The 12,644-nt window shown below is 51.1% G+C and overlaps 2 protein-coding genes across 2 annotated transcripts; both read right to left on the minus strand.

Moving 5' to 3' along the window:
- Positions 1-1,032: 1,032 nt before the first annotated feature.
- On the minus strand, positions 1,033-7,516 carry LOC122172120 (transmembrane protein 217-like). Its single transcript, XM_065595058.1, has one exon. The coding sequence runs from the start codon at positions 4,950-4,952 to the stop codon at positions 4,395-4,397; it is 558 nt and encodes a 185-aa protein (XP_065451130.1). The 5' UTR covers positions 4,953-7,516; the 3' UTR covers positions 1,033-4,394.
- A 279-nt stretch (positions 7,517-7,795) lies between these two features.
- Positions 7,796-8,428, minus strand: LOC101942825 (transmembrane protein 217-like). Its single transcript, XM_024114445.3, has one exon. It carries the CDS (start codon positions 8,426-8,428, stop codon positions 7,796-7,798), a length of 633 nt encoding a protein of 210 aa, XP_023970213.1.
- Between the last annotated feature and the right edge of the window lie 4,216 nt (positions 8,429-12,644).

Consider the following 12,644-nt stretch of genomic DNA (forward strand, 5'->3'; position numbering starts at 1 on the left):
CAGAGAAAACGGATGCCAGCTGAATAGCATTCAACGTACCATGCATTTACTGGCACAATAGGAATTATTTTTGTGTTCTATGGCCAAAATTAAAATTTGCATACCAACAGTCTTTGGAAGCAAGGACATGGAAGGTTAACCCATTCCCCATATTGCCCATGGGATCCTTCTGGCTACCTCAGATTTCTAGCCAGAGGGCTGGGGAGGGAGGAAAGCTATTGGACACAAGAGGTTGTACCAAGTGGACTCCTCAAAGGTGGGTGTGCTTGTCCTGATTTGTTGCTCCAAAGCTCTGTAATAAAGTTATTTTACTGGAAGGGTGTATATGGCATACATTGAGTAATAAGACTAATGTACTGTATAATGGCAATGTGTATGTGTTCATTGTTGGGAAAAGGTGTATGAGTGAAGAGTGGAAGTTTCCTTTGTAGGTTAAAAGAAGCCAAGAAGGGAAGAAGGAAAAAGAACAGAACGAGTTAACTGGAAAAAAAATAGCTAGCAAGCTCAGTCCAAAGATAAGATGCTGGCCCCATCCAAGGACACTGCCCACAGCTAAGACTTGGCTGACAGCCAAGAAAAGGGGGGCCTGAATGTGCCCAAGCAACTAGGAGATCTGCAAAACACTGCCAGGCATTAATGAAATGTGTTAGGTTTCTTTTCTCACAGATAAAAGAAGTGCTACCCAAAGACCCTAGCAGCCCTGCCATTCATTGAAACAAAGAGACTGAGTCTATGTAAAGTCCATCAACGAAAGACTGCTTTGGCTCCCCACTGGAAAGGCCCTTTCCAAGTGCTGTTAACCACCAACACCGCTGTGAAGTGCCAAGGACTACCTGCCTGGACCCATGCTTCTCACTGTAAAAAGACCCCTCCACCTTGGGAGGACTCTCCGACTGATAAGCCTATTTCTCCTTCTAGCTCTGCTGTGCCTTCTGGACAGCAGGAAAAAGGAAAAAAGACAAGGTGAAGTGCTAGTAACCTCTCCCTTGTCCACTGACAGACCTACTGTGCCTTTGGATTTTTCTAGAAGAAGCAAAACCATTACAGGGTGATGTGCTAGTAACCTCTCCCCTGTATGATGCTAAACCACACTGTTTCAGGAAAAGAGAAGAAGGAACACTTGCTTCATTGGAACCACCAAAGTCCAGGGATTCCTGACTACAAGAGACATTAAGAACTGACCCTGGTGAAGAAACAAAGAATTATACACTGGCAGGAAGAAACTTGTGGGACCCATGCTTGGGAATGTGGTATAGTACTACACCAAAAAGAAATGTATTAGGATATCAATGAACTGTGATTAACACTACACTAGGGACTGTTAAATTTTCATTACCCTTATTCAGTTTCCAGATCACCTCTACATACCCAAATTGCTCACAGGGGGCTGCCATTAGATTAGCACAACAGAGGGCTTGGGTTATTTCCTCTAGAAAGAAAAGTGACTTGACCGGATGCCTATGGGATGGGGCCAATAGTGCAGGAGCAGTTTGGAATATTTTTAAGAACCAAAACATGATGAGAAATTGGGGCACAGCTAACCCAGGTACAGGGTGGAATTGGTGAGTTACATGTTATCTCCGCCCTTAGTTCTATGACCCAGAAGTTGCTGACAGAAATGGTATTGAATATCACTGAGGCTGGGAAGGCATTGCAGTGGGATCTAGCATGTTCAGAAATTCAGGATTTCCTGAATGACCAGCTAATGGCCATTCGGAATGATCTAGAGCATCAGGCTTGGCCCACTGCCCTTACAGACACATCAGGAGTACCATCTGATCTGTGGCCATGGAGACATACTTGGAAACTTTCTGGGTGGAAGTACAAACATTCTCAATGCTCCTTCCAAGCATATGAACCAATTGGGGGGGACTTGTGCTCACATCGGGGAAAAATATTGTTTCTATGTTAATCATTCTGGCTTAATTGAGCAGGATTTACAAGCCATTAAGAATGCTGCTGTTATCTCTTGATCACACCTTTAGTTTTGAGGACCTCCTTCCAGACCTTGGGTCATGGTTTACGGGGCTCTTTCAAACAATTGTTAAATGGATTCTTTTCTTTCTATGTGTTATTTGGACAATGATACAATGTGCCAAATGCCTGTGTAATGCTTTGATCAAAAGCTCTGCTGTCCATAAGAAAATCCAGTATCTGTCCCTCCAGCTTGATCGCAAATTGCGTAACGGGCCTGACAATTTTTGAATTTGTCAGGCCCGAAGAGGGGACTGTGAAAGTTACTAGTGACCCCCCCCTTAACAGAGCAGCCTTTATGTCAACCAGTGGCCATTAGGGGGAAGCAGACACTTCAAGTACACAGTAGCCTGAACTTTTCAATTGTTTTCCCTTCAAGGCCTTAAGGTAGTTGGAGCTGGTCCCAAGCCGGTTTTCACTGACCAGATAGCAAAAGCATGGGTCTGACAACCATCAATCAAGTGTTAATACTGCAAGGACCTTTGTCTGAATGTGTATAAAGGATCTGTAAAATGTGTGTAAGACAGAGTTTTTGTACTAAGGTGCAAAGCTCTCCTTTCTTCTGCAGAATAAAGCAACTCTTCCTTATCCCTGTCTGGCTGTTATTGGCTCTCACCTAGGTGGACCCGATATTTCGGTAACAAAGTGATATGGAAACACTGGGGTTGGACTTGAATTATAAGGGGCCTGGCAGCAGGTGCCCCCGAGCTTTGTCACCCACTCCCTCCCAGTGCAAATATTTTAATCCTACATCACCCCCTCCTTCCCAGTGCAGATGGCTTAACCCTCTCCATCTGTCCTCCCCCAGTGAAGATGGTTTAACCCACTCCTTAGTTTAATCCTACTTCACGCCGCCTCCCTGGTGACCATGGTTTAACCTTCTCCTCCCCAGTGCAGATGGTGTAACTCCCTCCAAGCGCAAATAGTTTAACCCACTCTACCCCTCCTGCCCAAGACAGAAGATTTACCCTATTCTCCCACTCCTCTCGCAAGCAGAGTGGTGTCTCCGTTTTCCCAACCAGTGGAGATGATTTAACCTAACCGTCCCCCCTCGTCAGTAGAGATGGTTCACTCCACTCCATCCCTCCAGTGGAAATTGTTTATTCCTCCCTGCACGCAGATGGTCTCTCCCGCCTCTCGTGGCCCCGCCCCTCTGCCAGGCCCTGGACTCCCTCGCTTCAGGACGCGGTAGGATTCCGGCTCAGGATTGGCCAAGCCGGAGGCCGTGGAGCCAGGAAGCCAATGGCCGGGGGTTGCCCCCGCCCCATCCAAAATGGCGGCGCCGGAGCCTGGCAGAGGGGCCTCCGGAGGGAGGAGGTGAAGCGGCCTCGGCCCGCGGCTCCGGGACCTGCCGCCCCTGCTCGTCCCCCCGGAGCCGGCTGGGACCCGGCCCCAGCCTCAGCCATTTCCGCTGAGAGCAGCAAGCAGTTCTGGAAGCGGAGCGCTAAGCTGCCGGGGAGGTGAGTGTGGCTGGGGGCACCTGGACCCCGGGCTCGGTCCCGGCTAATCGGTGACACCCCCCCGGTCTCGGTCCCAGCTAATCGGTGACACCCCCCCCGGTCTCGGTCCCGGCTAATCGGTGACACACCCCCCCCGGCTAATCGGTGACACACACCCCCCGGCTAAACGGTGACACCCCCCCCCCCGGGCTCGGTCCCGGCTAATCGGTGACACCCCCCTCCCTGCCAGGCTCGGTCCCGGCTAATCGGTGACACCCCCCCGGTCTCGGTCCCAGCTAATCGGTGACACACACACCCGGCTAATCGGTGACACCCCCCCGGTCTCGGTCCCCGCTAATCGGTGACACACCCCCGGTCTCAGTCCCGGCTAATCGGTGACACCCCCCTCCCTGCCAGGCTCGGTCCCGGCTAATCGGTGACACCCCTCGGGCTCGGTCCCAGCACCAGTTAATCGGTGACACCCTTAGAGGAGTGGGCTATACACATTCCTTGCCCTTGCCCTTTGATTGATTATTGAAAATGAGAGCTAGGCTCCTAAATCAGTTAGGTGTTTCAAGACTGAGCACCGCAATGCCTAAATGTCTTTCAAAATCTGGCCTTATGTCAGGCTTTTCATCCCTCGAGCTTCAAGTGCCTTACATATATACTATACAGCAATATCTTTCTCTCCATTTTACAGATGAGAAAACTGAGGTAGGGGGAGATGACATGACTCCTCAAGGTCATTTGGTGACTCGGTAGCAGAACTGTGAATAGACCCAGTTCTGCTGACTCCCATGCCCTGTGGCTTCCTGATGCAAAATAAAAGCCAGGGGAAAAACCTAAAACACAAATATAAATCATGGGCTTTTGGGGTATTTATTCAGGACTTGAACTCAGAGCCTGGAAAACGCAGCAACAGCAAGAGAAACACTGAATTACACAACCGAGGAAGGAGATGGTAATGGTCTCTCATCTCCATCAGTAGGAAACACGTGAAAATGGGGCCCAACGTACTGCTCCAATACCTCCCCTCACGCCTTTCCTAGCAGGGGAGCCCAACCTAAACCTGGGCGGTTCTGACACGATCCTAGAGCTCCGCCTCATCCTGAGCGACAGCCTTCCTTGCCCTTTGCTTTCAATAATCATCAGGGCATACGTGACAACGAAGGAGAGCCAGAAACAATCCATGGGGATCCTGGTGGCCAGCCCAAACCACTCCATGGGGCTGAGGGAAAACCAGGCTTCTTTGGAGACCTGGTAAGCCAGGGCCACGATGAGGCAGTTAACCAGGTCATAGAAGATGATCCATGCAACATAGGCGAACATGCCCATGTAGAGCCGCTTCGGGACTGAGTAGATGAGGAAGACACACACGGGGTAGGTCATGACAGCCAGCGTGATGGCTGTATAGTAGCAATACAGTAGCATCTTCCCCACTTCGGTTAAGTTGAAGGGCTTGATTTGTGCCATGTCCGTCATTGCTCGTTCCAAGTGGCCAACCTCAAAGATCAGGTAGATGTTGGTCACTAGGATCATGTAGGATCAGTCCCGACTAATCGGTGACACCCCCCCCAGGCTCGATCCCGGTTAATCGGTGACACCCCCCCGGCTAATCGGTGACACCCCCCCGGTCTCGGTCCCGGCTAATCGGTGACACCCCCCCGGTCTCGGTCCCGGCTAATCGGTGACACCCCCCCGGTCTCGGTCCCGGCTAATCGGTGACACCCCCCTAGGCTCAATCCTGGCTAATCGGTGACACCCCCCCGGCTAATCGGTGACACCCCCCCGGGCTCGGTCCTGCTAATCGGTGACACCCCCCACAGGCTTGATCCCGGTTCATCGGTGACACCCCCCCGGCTAATCGGTGACACCCCCCCGGTCTCAGTCCCGGCTAATCAGTGACACCGATTAACCCGGATCGAGCCTGGGGGGGTGTCACCGATTAGCCGGGACTGAGACCGGGGGGGTGTCACCGATTAGCCGGGGGGGTGTCACCGATTAACCGGGATCGAGCCTGGCGGGGTGACACCCCCCCGGCTAATCGGTGACACCCCCCCCGGGCTCGGTCCCGGCTAATCGGTGACACCGCCCCAGGCTCGGTCCTGGCTAATCGGTGACACCTCCCCGGCTAATCGGTGACACCCCCCCGGGCTCGGTCCTGCTAATCGGTGACACCCCCCCCCCCAGGCTTGATCCCGGCTAATCGCTGACACCCCCCCGGCTAATCGGTGACACACCCCCGGGCTCGGTCCTGCTAATCGGTGACACCCCCCCCCAGGCTCGGTCCCGGCTAATCGGTGACACCCCCCCGGCTAATCGGTGACACACCCCCGGTCTCAGTCCCGGCTAATCGGTGACACCCCCCCCCAGGCTCGATCCCGGTTAATCGGTGACACCTCCCCGGCTAATCGGTGACACCCCCTCAGGCTCGGTCCCGGCTAATCGGTGACACCCCCCCCCGGGCTCGGTCCCGGCTAATCAGTGACACCCCCCCGGCTAATCGGTGACACCCCCCCGGTCTCAGTCCCGGCTAATCGGTGACACCCCCCCCCAGGCTCGATCCTGGTTAATCGGTGACACCCCCCCCCCGGGCTCGGTCCCGGCTAATCGGTGACACCCCCCCCCCAGTCTCAGTCCCGGCTAATTGGTGACACCCCCTGGCTAATCGGTGACACCCCCCCTGGGCTCGGTCCTGGCTAATCGGTGACACCCCCCCCGGTCTCAGTCCCGGCTAATCGGTGACACCCCCCCCCGGGCTCGTTCCCGGTTAATCGGTGACACCCCCCCGGTCTCAGTCCCGGCTAATCGGTGACACCCCCCCCCCAGGCTCGATCCCGTTTAATTGGTGACACCCCCCCGGCTAATCGGTGACACCCCTCGGGCTCGGTCCCAGCACCAGTTAATCGGTGACACCCTTAGAGGAGTGGGCTACACACATTCCTTGCCCTTTGATTGATTATTGATACTAAGTGGTGACCTTCCAGCCTGGGCAGGGGGCACCCCCCCTTTTCCATCCATTCCTTGGGGGGGGGGCAGGCCGGTTGTGTCAGGTAGGCATAACTCTCACTGAGGTTGGGAGTTAAATCCATCTAAGATCCTGGTTCAGAAAACATTTAAACATGTGCTGAAGCCCTGGGAAGTCAATGGCACCTAAATGGGTATGTTTACACTGCAGCTGGGAACACCCTAGAAAATAGCAGTGTGGATGTCTTGGTACCGGTGGAGGCTAGCGTTAGCCACACGATCTTAGATCCCGGGGGTAGAATGGGCTTGCGCTTAGGTGGCTAGCTGGAACCTCTACCAGCACCAGGTAAAAATTCCAAAGTCCTGCCCCAGCATGCACTGGACTGGATTTTCTGGAAGCCGGTCTCTTCTTCAGTTGTCCCAAAATCTTGGCATCTAGGTGGGGAACGTCCCCAACACAGTGTCAAGAGCCCTGATGGGCAACAGAGATGCAACAAAACCTATTGGCACTATTCTCCACTTTGGCAGCACCGGAGGTTCCTGTGCTTTATTAGATAGGTTATTCCGCAAAGCAAGGTGCACCCGCAGTCTGGGCTTGCACCTGTGTTCGCTAACCTCACTCTGCCTGGCTATTGCCCACGATGTGCAATTGCGCTGCTAAGCTCCAGTTCCTACACTGTCCCACAGGAGGTGCTGCTCAAAAGCGAGTGCTTCCTGGGAAGTGATGTAAATAGCTTTGTGGCAGCCTACGTCCTATATAGAGGAGCTGCTATAGTTACGTCAGTAGCGTGGTGCTGTATTTGTTTACTCTTACATGCCAACTATGCAATGATTTAGTTAGGCTGGATGCCAAAGATATGCAGCATGGTCTACTTGAATTCATCCTCTCAGCAGCATCTGCTACAGGGCTCTTACGATACCCTGATCATAACTTACAGCTGGCCCAAGCACCTAAATCCCTTTTGAAAATGAGAGCTAGGCTCCTAAATGAGTTAGGTGTTTCAAGGCTGAGCACCGCAATGCCTAAATGTCTTTCAAAATCTGGCCTTATGTCAGGCTTTTCATCCCTCGAGCTTCAAGTGCCTTACATATATACTATACAGCAATATCTTTCTCTCCATTTTACGGATGAGAAAACTGAGGTAGGGGGAGATGACATGACTCCTCAAGGTCATTTGGTGACTTGGTAGCAGAACTGTGGATAGACCCAGTTCTGCTGACTCCCATGCCCTGTGGCTTCCTGATGCAAAATAAAAGCCAGGGGAAAAACCTAAAACACAAATATAAATCATGGGCTTTTGGGGTATTTATTCAGGACTTGAACTCAGAGCCTGGAAAACGCAGCAATAGCAAGAGAAATATTGAATTACACAACAGAGGAAGGAGATTACACAGGTAATGGTCTCTCATCTCCATCAGTAGGAAACACGTGAAAATGGGGCCCAATGTACTGCTCCAATACCTCTTCTCACGCCTTTCCTAGCAGTGGAGCCCAACTTAAACCTGGGCGGTTCTGACACGTTCCTAGAGCTCCACCTCATCCTGAGCAACAGCCTTCCTTGCCCTTTGCTTTCAATAATCATCAGGGCATATGTGACAACGAAGGAGAGCCAGAAACAATCCATGGGGATCCTGGTGGCCAGCCCAAACCACTCCAGGGGGCTGAGGGAAAACCAGGCTTCTTTGAAGACCGGGTAAGCCAGGGCTATGATGAGGCAGTTAGCCAGGTCATAGAATGTGATCCATGCGACATAGGCGAACATGCCCATGTAGAGCCGGTTCTGGACTGAGTAGATGAGGAAGACGCACACCGGGTAGGTCATGACAGCCAGCGTGATGGCTGTATAGTAGCAATACGGTAGCATCTTCCCCACTTCGGTTAAGTTGAAGGGCTTGATTTGTGCCATGTCCGTCATTGCTCGTTCCAAGTGGCCAACCTCAAAGATCAGGTAGATGTTGGTCACTAGGATCATGTAGACAGCAGCTACAGTGGCCCCGGCCTTGAGGGTCATGCCACAGAACCCCACCGGGCACAAGATGATCATCATGTTTTCTCCATAGGCAAACCGAAGGAGCGTCGCAGAATAGAAAGGCAGAAAGGCAAGCTAGGAGAGACGTTGGCGAGGCTTGTGTTAGGGATTAAGTGCAGTGAACTCAAGCCTGTGCTGGAAAAGAAAAGGATCAGGTTAAAACATCGTGGGGTGGGGACGGGAGGGGAGGGTCATCATGTGGAACGCCTAAGGAGGAGAGTTGATCAGTGTGCGCACACACACTCTGTAACCCCATCTCTCTCTCTCTCTGACACACACACTGTAACCCATGTGGCAAAGTACCTCCTTCTCCTCAGCAGGCTCAGTCCTTTTTAGCCTTGGAACCCAGGCTTGGGCAAAGCAAAACCCTGTAGGTAGCACAGGGGCTGGCTATTCCTTCCCTCAGTCAGTCCCTTGTGCTTTTTTGTCTTCCCTTCTGGGGACAGAGTGCGGCCTTCCTTGCTGGAAGGGTTCAGAGCCTTGCTGCTCCTAACTTACTGGCAGCTTCCCTGGTTCTCTCACTCTCTCTCTCCCCTCCTTTCCATGCCGGGGAGGGTTTAAAAAGGTCCCAAGCAGTTGGAGCCAGCTGAACCTAATTAGTTCCCTAGTAACCGCTTGCCCAGCTGAACCTTATTTCCCCATGGTTCTCTCTCTTCAGTGGCTTGGGAGAGGCTTTTTTAACCCCCTGGGACTGATTACTACCCCCCCCCCCCGCCTTTGTAGCTGTTTCTCCTGGGTTTGCCACATCCCCATCTCACTCACTCTCTCTCTCTCTCTCTCTCTCTCTGTGTGTAACCCTATCTCACCAAGATTCCTGGTAAACCAAAACTTGGTTCTGTCCCCCATGATCCTATGTGCTCTTCACCACGGTCCACCTCCCCCAACACTCGAGTGCAGAGAAGGGCTCCCAGCCCCCTTAATCAATGACAGGCCATGCTCCAGAGCTCCTGAATTGAGAGACCTGCCAGCTTTAAAGGGGGGGCCACCCTAGTCCCCTTTTAGAAACAGTGAAGGGGACAGGTGGTTGATTGCTCGACTTCCCGTGGAACTGATTTTAATGGTGGTGAGATTAAATTTAATTGTGTTTACCGAATAATTAATGACATTAGGGTGCCTAAACCCTTGGATCAGCCTCCTTATTATTTTAATCTCAATAACATAGAGTCTAGCAGTCTCACAGCTGTTGGCGTCCTCAGTGCGACCTGGTGGATAGAGCACTTAGGAGATTTGGGTTCTATTCCCACCTCTACCACTGACCTGCTGGGTGATCTTGGACAAGTCACGTCGTCCCTCTCCGTGCCTCAGTTTCCCCACCTGTAAACTGGGAATAATGATACTGTGCTTTGTCAAGCAGAACTACAGATGAAAAGTGCTAGATTAGAGTGAGGTCTTTATTATTATTATTTCATTAAAATCACCAAATATATGTTGAATCAATTATTTGCTGCAATGTAACCACTCAGCTCTAGATTGCAGGCCCCTTGAGCCAGCTCTGTACTGACACAGAACTTTGTTTTTAAAAAAAACATTGCAAAATAAAATAAATGAGAAGAAAAGGTGCAATGCCAAGCCTGCAGGCTGACTCCTCAGGGGGGCTGAGGGCCCACAGCTCTCCTGGAAATCCACAGACCACGTTTTCCACAGAGCTCAGGGCCAGCTTCACAAGAGCCCAACAGGGCCTGCAATCTGGACCAGGTTGACCAAGTTAGCTTAGTGCTCAGCAGCTCCCATTGTGGTGCTCTGGCCAGATTTCTAGGCTATGAATGCTAGCAATTCCTCTGAACTCAAAGGGCCAAAGCCTGGAGCTTTAATCAAGCAAACTCCCATCAGTGTCAAGAGAAGTTTGTTTGAATGGGGACATCTGGAAGTAGCCCTTTATATTTCATCTCCATCAACAGGAGGCATTTCCAGCCTCTCAAAGGTTAGACTCAGTGAGCAGGTCAGGGCTAACTTACCTCCTTCCGAGAGAGAAAAGGGAGGAGACCTGGTGGATGGATCGGCTGCGATATCTTTGCACCGTCTGGAAGTAATGCCTAGCTACAATGCCACTGACCTAATGGCTGAGAGACCGTGTGCTCTTCCCCTTGGGACCCTGCTTTGCTAAAGGAATAACTCCTCAGCTCACCAGGAACCTATAAAGCAAAGGGAACATAGGAATTGCCAGATGGAATCAAAACCAAGCTCCATCTAGTCCAGGAGCCTTTCTCCAACAGCGGCCAGTGCCAGATGCTTCAGAGGAAGATGCAAACAAACAAACAAAAACCAGAAGGTAGCAGTGGGCTAATCTAACAGTTAGAAACTATGGCCAAACAGAAGGCACCTGGCCCAGATATTGGCAGAAACCAAACTATCCACCTGCCGAGAGCCAGCAAAAGGTGACTGCTTCCCCCTACTGGAGACCAGCACCTAGGACAAGGGTCTGGGAGAGGACTTGTCTCCATGGCCAAGAAATCAGTAGTGTTTCCTTGGCCTGTTCGGGCAATGAAGAGATTTCCGACCCCACATCGGGCAGGGATGTATTACTGCCAGCCCTAGATCCTACACTTTAGGATGGGGCGTGACTCTGTTTGGCTTCCTCCCTTAAAAGAATCCAAAAGTTACGCACCTGCTCAAGTGTTTTCAGGATCAGGGCCTTAGATTGTAGGTTCCTTAGGGCAAGAATGGCAGTATTGTCTACTCCCATCATTTTATTGTGATACTTGTGATATTTGGTGTTTTTCTTAAAGCCCCAGCTCCTGGAGGCAAGTGATTTGGTGAGAATGTCAACTTCTGTTTAAAAAAAAAAAAATTTCTAGCCCTCATGGTTGTGGAGAAAATCCAGAAAACGTTACCCAAGTGCCCCCTAAAGGAAAGACAAAGAACCCATGTTTGTTAATTTAAAAAACAAAAAAATATGATTTTTAAGCCAATCTCACAATTGTTGGGGCCTGACCCCTGATTTTTGAACACTTGGGGCTGGGCATGCTAGAACTTTCTGCAGCACATCATACCATAACAAACAATCCAGATTGAAAATAACCTGAAAGCATGAAAAAATTCAGATGATTTTTCTTAAAAATCGCAGTTACTCTGTACCACTGCGTATGTTTCCAGCTGGGAGAGTGGAACTAGCCTAGTCAGTTTCACTTTCTTCCTCTGTGCCTTAAGTGGAAGCTGCAAGGTTTGGGTGGCCAATCCTGCAGAGGAATTGTTAACAGCCACATACAAGTGGCTTTCATTGCAACTTTAAAAAAGAATTTCTATCAAAGTCAGGTTTGATCAATTCCCATTCTCCCCTCTCTACCCTTTAAAAAATAAATACATTTGGGGGCCATCCTAGGTTGGTGTGGATTCCAAAGAGACCCAAATAAATGGAAATCTATTAATTAATTTGTGTTATTGCAACCCTTCTGCCAAAGAGCGCCGTCCCCTGTGATCTCCAGACCACAGGGTACATTATGAGAGCGCCTACAGACCCCAACCCAGATCAGGATTGTGTGAGTCTGTGTGTGTGTGGACTCTATTATTGTTTGTGTTGTGTATGTGAGGCTCAGGGCCCCATTGTGCTAGGTGCTGTACATATATATGCACAATAGACAATCCCTCCCCTAGAGAGCTGACAATCTCAATAGATGGAGCAGCAAAGAGTGGGAGAGAGGAAAGGTACAATTAGCCCCAGGTGACCCGTGAGGAACTGAGGGCCAGACAAACTTGCCCAAAGTCGCTGTTTGACAAGGGCTGTTATTCACCCCACGGAGCCTTTTAGGGGGCTGCTATCACAGGAGAGATGAGCTCCTTGAAGCACCGACACCACTCCGGCACTGATCCAACATAAGAGGGCCTGATAACGCTTTGTTCCAGCCCAGTCAACGGCTTCCTGAGACATTCATGGACAACATAAGTACCAGTGCATCTGAGAGTGTTACGCTAGACATCTTCCCAGTAGGAGGCATTAGAGGATGACAGTGTGGAGAGGTTCATATCTGGGAACTCTACTGACAGGAAGTGCTTGATGGGAGGGGGTGAATAAAGCCTGAGTGTTACACGGTCTTGGCTCTCTCCCATTTTATGCTGGAGCCCTCAGCAGTAAACAGCCTTTGGAACTGTGTTTGTACAGCGCCTAGCACAGGGGGGCCCTGCTCCCTGGGTGCGCCCCCGCCCACAGTACCAATAATAACTAATAATCATGAGCGGATGTGCACTCACTCGCACCTGTGCTCCCTTAGCTCCCGGACCATGTCTCGTCAGCTTCGTC

The sequence above is a fragment of the Chrysemys picta genome, chromosome 4 (genome assembly GCF_011386835.1).
Source record: "Chrysemys picta bellii isolate R12L10 chromosome 4, ASM1138683v2, whole genome shotgun sequence".
Classification (NCBI taxonomy): Eukaryota; Metazoa; Chordata; order Testudines; family Emydidae; genus Chrysemys; species Chrysemys picta.

What these genes read in the sequence shown, in the direction of transcription:
- LOC101942825 (XM_024114445.3), bottom strand. Translation starts at nt 8,428, where the DNA reads ATGATGATCATCTTGTGCCCGGTGGGGTTCTGTGGCATGACCCTCAAG.
- LOC122172120 (XM_065595058.1), bottom strand. Translation starts at nt 4,952, where the DNA reads ATGATCCTAGTGACCAACATCTACCTGATCTTTGAGGTTGGCCACTTG.